Here is a 6,257-nt window from a genome sequence, read left to right on the forward strand (position 1 = left end):
TATATATACATATATATACATATATATATATATATATATATAAATACATATATACATATATATACATTTATATACATAGATATACATATACATACATGCATACATACACATATACATACATAATATAAATACATACATATATATATATATATATACACTGTATATACTGTATATATATATATATATATATACACACCTGTAAGTAGTATGAATACTTGCCCATTATGATTTTAAATATATAAATTACTAGATTAAATAATATACTAGTACATTACTAGATTATATTATAGGCAATGTTTTAATAATTTAATTTTAAATAAATGGAGGAGGTACATGGAACACGCTGTGAAAATCTAAACAAAATATCTCATTACTGGGCTATCCATTGACATGGTTATACCATCGTTGGAATGGAATATAATCCATTGAAAATGAACGGCACTTTTAATCATGCCTCATCAGTCAATAACGATCTTCATCATTACCATATGGACAACGGCGTCTACAAGTCTAGATAACAATGACAGTTGCCATCCCATGGTAAATCGCGAAAAAAGAAATCCACTCCACCCCCATTAAATACGACTGTCGGCCTACATTTTACGTAATTAACATCTGATCTAATATATTACGTACCTAGGCCTATGTGGTTGGCTACGGATAGCTAAGTGTAGAGTACGAAAAGCTAAAAAAATTCATAAATGTAAAGGAAAATCATCCTAGAGCAATGCTGAAAAGCTACCGTCTCAATAGAACAAAAATTCCATGTGGGACCTTGCTATCATCCTCGTCATATCAACCACACCATAGTGCGGCAACACGAGATGTGCTATACATACACTCATCGCTACTGACCGATTTGAATGTGTAGTTTAATACACATAACAGCAACTTGTAGCCTACATTTATTTTCTGTAGTATCTGATCTAGACTAGGGCCTATGCCTACACACACGTACGTACCCAGCCAGCCTATTCGTCTTCGTCAGGCCAGCCTGCATTACAGTACATTGACACGAAATGTGCTGCACACATTCACTCATCGCTAATTAGAATTTGAATATAATGTGGTTTAATACACATAAAAGCAACTTGTAGCCTACATTTCCTGTTCTGATCTATTACACACACGTACTACCCAGCCAGCATATAGGCCTAGTTCGTCTTCCTCTAGCTCTAGTCCAGCCTGCATTACAGTAGTGTACATTGTTTATCTCTCAGGGGAGAAACCACCCACCCTTGCAAGCACCACAAAACGGCTCATTCTTCGCTGCCAACTAGACTCGTGCAGACGCATTTATTAGCCGCAAAGCTTACCATTCCAGGTCGTGATTGGTTGATAAACACAATGTGGAATCAGGCGATTTGTAAGCTGATCAATGACGAACACGCTTTCATATGAAACCCACCGTAGTGTTAAGAAATATGATAAAAAAACATACTTTTCACATATTTCCCAACAATATTTACGCAAAAACTCTTCATACTTTAAATTCCCCACGCCTTATCTTCCATATTATTGCAAGATCGGCCTAATCGCGTCACAAACGAAGGAAGAGATAGAAAAACAAATGATTTCAAAATTTGCTCAGAATCATCATATAAACTCTCTCTCAGAGAGTGGGCTAAAAACTAATCTTGGAATGCTTTACAGAACAAATATGTCTTCAGTTGACTCACTGACTGTGCATTCTTAATGCGATCTGGAAGAGAATTCCAAAGTAATGGAGCTGCATAACATAATAATGCACAGTGACCATATGAGATGGTGTTCACTTTAGGAGGGAGAAGCCAATTCTGTGAATTAGAACAAAGACTACGAGAGGAGGTTTGTGGGGTAAGGACATTATCAATATATACTGGTGCAAGGCCATGGAGAGACTTGTGAGAAGCAAGATTTCAAAGGTAACAAGCTCCTTCACTGGAAGCCAGTGTAGTTCATGCAAGATAGGTGTTATGTGGTCTCTACACTTTGTTAGACACACAGACGAGCAGCACTAATTTATATCATCTGTAACTTCCTGAACAGGGTGGGTAAAGCGACATGAAGACTATCATGGACAAGTAGCATAGTTGTCTCCTTGTCCAGAAACCTGCAAATTTGTCCGATCTTCATAATACGACATATAGCATTGATGTTAACATCCATCCGTAAATTTGAATCCATATAAACCCCAGATTCCAAACTTCAATTGATGGCTTAAGTTCTAATACATGGTAAAAGATGGTTGCAATGGCAAAGATTTCTGGAAGCATGAAGTAATGTGGATAAGCTGTCTTGTGTATGTTAAGGACAAGTTATTACAGTAGATGTTGACCATGTATGTAATTCTTTTAGACATAAAAAGATTTAAACATTGCATCATGAAAATTACATGCTGTTATCATTCCCTTTACCTCAATACCCGTTTCAGCAATAGCTCTGACGGGTTGAGGAACCTCACTTTGCACTGACAATCAAACTCAATATCAAAAGAGAGAGTCGAAATGTTAATTAGTTTTCCAGCAAGTTGTCAATAAATCACATAGGCATACCTATGGTATAGTATAGTATAGCTGACCTTGCATAGGCAATAAATTACAAAAGCAATGATTATAATCCAATTAAAGAGCAATTACCAGAGAAAGGCCTAATGTCCCAAAAGATGGTTGGAAATCAGGAAAATTTTTAAAGGGTAGAAACATCTCATGACAAGGTGCAAAATCTAAGTAGAGCTGCATATCGTCGGCATAGAACATGCAGTTAAGATCAATTAATGATTCAAGTGGGGCGGTGTATAAGATGAAAAGAAGGGGTCCAATAATGGATCCTTGAGGCACACCACTTGATAAACTGCCCGATGAAGATGAAATGGAACACACTTTAACGGCATATCTGTGAGAGACTAAATAAGACTCAATCCAAGAGATGACCTTGCCAGAGAGACCATACAGGGATTTGAGACGATGAAGCAGAAGGCGTGGTTAACAGTGTCAAATGTAGCGGAATAGCAATAGGACTAAAAGTACTTCATGACAGATATCAATGGCCCTAATCAAATGGTTGTGCACACGGGCAAGGGCCGTTTCTCTGTTGAATAACATGAAACACCAGTAGATGTCTGCCATCAAATAGGACCACCCCGGACGAACCGCCTTTTTCAAGAGTAGGCATGGATTTGTTTGGGCCTTTGGAAGTAAGTAGGCCGGAGTCAAGGCCATTCACATAGAAATGGCTACTCTCTAGATACAGACAAATGCATCAACGTAATTAGGAGACTTATTGCAAGACGTGAAGTTGTGCAGCAAATCCGCTCCGACAATGGGACAAACATAGTGGGCGTAGAAGGGAGATTTGCAAGGAAATGAAGGCGTGGAACCAGAACAAAATATATGAGTGCATGCTACATAAGAGCATACGGTGGATATTCAATCCACCGGCTGGGTCTCACCATGGAGGCATTTGGGAGCGGCAAATTAGGACAATACGTAAAATCATGTTTTCTATTGTAAAGGAACAAACTTTGACAGACGACTCTCTGCAGACGCTGTTATGTGAAATAGAAGCAATAATTAACAATAGACCAATAACGACAATATTTAGCTGATTTGTTTTGGCGTAAATGGACGAAAGCGTACCCCTCGCAGTTGCAAAAAAGACAGAAATAGCTTCGCCACAGAGGAAATGCCCGGGTTGGAGACATTGTATCAATATTCAATGAATCAACACCTATAAACATATGGCCTCTTGGTAAAGTGATAGAAATTATGCCAGGCAGTGATGGATTTGTTCGACCAGTACGTGTGAAAACCAAATCCAGCATTTTATCAGACCAATCAACAAATTGTGCCTGTTGCTTGAAGCTGATGTACCAGAACAAACACCAGCAGAGAAGTTGTCGACAAAAGAGGCGAGTGAGGCCTAAAGAAAAAAGGTCCCTACAAAAGAGAAAAATATTTTGTTAATGGTTGTACCGGCTTTAAAGCAATGGCTAGACCTACGCCTGTTTTTATTTATTGTCCAATATACCGCAAGGTAATGAATACTATTTTTGATTAAGCAACCACTTACTTACTTACAGTAGTAAAGAATAGGCTAGGCCTAGATCTGGTCGTGACTTGACAGCTCAGCGCGAAAAATCCGATGTTATGTGCATATATTGTCGTCGCGCAAAATGCATATATTGTCGTCACGCTTGGTTCTCCAAATTATGCCTTCTATTTTCACGATTTTACGTGTGCACCTAGGTCTATGGTCCGATTGATATAAATACATGTCTCTGTCAGATTTTATGTTCTAATTAATGTTAATTTTGGTAGTGGTTTTTCTCGAATTTATAAAAAAAATGCAGAACCGATTTTTTTGAAAAATTTTGGTCAGTCGCGGAGGGCAACACAACATTTTTTTTTTTTTCGGCCTAAGATCAAATGCTATATCAGCCAATCATATAATAGATTGTTCAGGATTTTTATATTTTTAATTAGCAAAAACAAGATAACGATCTTACCAAGTAATCTTTCAATATCATCTATAACAACACAGCTGAGTTGTGATTTGTAAGCATCTTCAAAGACCTGAAAAAGTCATGTTACACATTATCAGATATTACAGCTTGTTAAATGGTGTGTATAATAAATGGAGAACATTGGTTAGCTTGTTCACATAACTCTTTCATTTTCAAGTTATTTTCCCTGAATCCCTGAAAAAAATGATATTTTTGCTGATTTTCGGGTGGCAGTTTCATCATGTGGGCAATTACATCTTTTAAGAATGAGAGATAAAAGAGCTCTAAAAATTCCTTCTTTTTGACCATGCCGACGTGATCAAAATGAAAAATAAAGGGACATGTCCGAAAAAGAATTGATTTAGCTATAGAATACTCACAGGTGGGAGACAATCAATCAAGATAAGCGAGATACGTTCAAATGAGTATAAAAAGTAATGACGTTATAAATAATAATTCAGTTTTTTCTTAATTCAAATGGCAATATGATGACGTCACAATGTCCGATCAGCCATTATGATCTATAAAATCGTATCTACAACTCATGTGCTTTCAGAAAATGTAATAAAAATTGGGGGTCACCTTTCATCCTAAGGAGTTATAACTGATTAAAAATATTCATGGTTTTATGCATATATAAATGTTGACGCACACGTACGTGCACGCTAAAAAGCGCGAACGGAAAATTAAGGTACCCAACATTCAAACTTGACCTGAAGTTTATGCTTACCTAATATGATTTAGAAATGACGAATGGTTAAGATGACATGGGCTCATCAACGTTTTGAGGAAAGAAAGATGAGGGGGGTCAGAAAAATTTTTTTTTTTTGACCATGATAACATCATCAAAAAGTAAAAAGAAGTCACATATTTGAAATAAAATTGTCTCAGCTATAACATACTTAAAGTTGGAAGACCATCGACCAAGGATAAGCAAGATGCGCTCAAATGTGAATTTTCAAAAATGACGTCATATTTACAACATATGTGCTTTCAGAATATGTAATAAAAATTGGGGGTCACCTTTCATCCTAAGGAGGTATAATTGATTAAAAATAGGCCTTACTTTAGCATATTTTCACTGTATATCGGCACAAATCCCAGCAAAGATCCCTATGTTTGATGCGCACCTACGACATTGCTATAGGCCATAAGATGACCGAAAACAATGGTAATTTGTGAAAACAATTTCAGAAACCCAAAATATGTAAAAGAACCTAATTTCTAGCTTCCATACGAAATTCCATATGAAATTTTGACGCACACGTGCGCGAGCGTTGAAGCGCACTCGAAAAATTAGGGTACATTACATTCAACATGGACCTGAAGTTTATGCTCACTTAATACGATTTGAAATGGCAATTGGTTAGGCTGATATGATCGATAATGTAAAAATGCAAGATGGCGCGTAGATGACGTCACGCACGACTGAGCGCGTTGAAAAGCTTACCATGACTATTCCTGACCAAGCCAATGTTTGTTGAAGTGCGATTGTACGTAACTCGTGGCATTTTTTGAGATATCGTGTGAACAAACAAGGGGAGAAAGAAAGAACTAGATTTGAACTCGTCACTGAGGACGAGTTAGGTGATCCGCCGTACTTTGACCCTCACGAAGCACGCGCGGTTCTGATTGAAAAGTATAATATTCTAAAAATGCTCTATTTAAAGAGTAATTTTGAGCATTTTAAAAGGAATTTTAAAGAAAAAGAGTAATTTTGAACATTTTAAGGACTTACGAATGTGTACACATACGTCTTAACGTCCGTGCGCAC

General features: G+C 37.0%; 1 protein-coding gene across 1 annotated transcript in view; it reads right to left on the bottom strand.

Annotated features, from left to right (window-relative positions):
- The window catches only part of LOC117111390 (vesicle-fusing ATPase-like), a 40,983-nt gene that overhangs the window by 32,265 nt on the left and 2,461 nt on the right, over positions 1-6,257 (bottom strand). Inside the window, exon 2 of the mRNA XM_033254301.1 lies at positions 4,487-4,553. Coding sequence (XP_033110192.1) covers positions 4,487-4,553 — 67 coding nt within the window. The remainder of the gene's footprint in view (positions 1-4,486; positions 4,554-6,257) is intronic.

This window comes from Anneissia japonica, unplaced genomic scaffold (genome assembly GCF_011630105.1).
Source record: "Anneissia japonica isolate Jap-2015-1 unplaced genomic scaffold, ASM1163010v1 scaffold288129_len78161_cov153, whole genome shotgun sequence".
Taxonomy (NCBI): Eukaryota; Metazoa; Echinodermata; class Crinoidea; order Comatulida; family Comatulidae; genus Anneissia; species Anneissia japonica.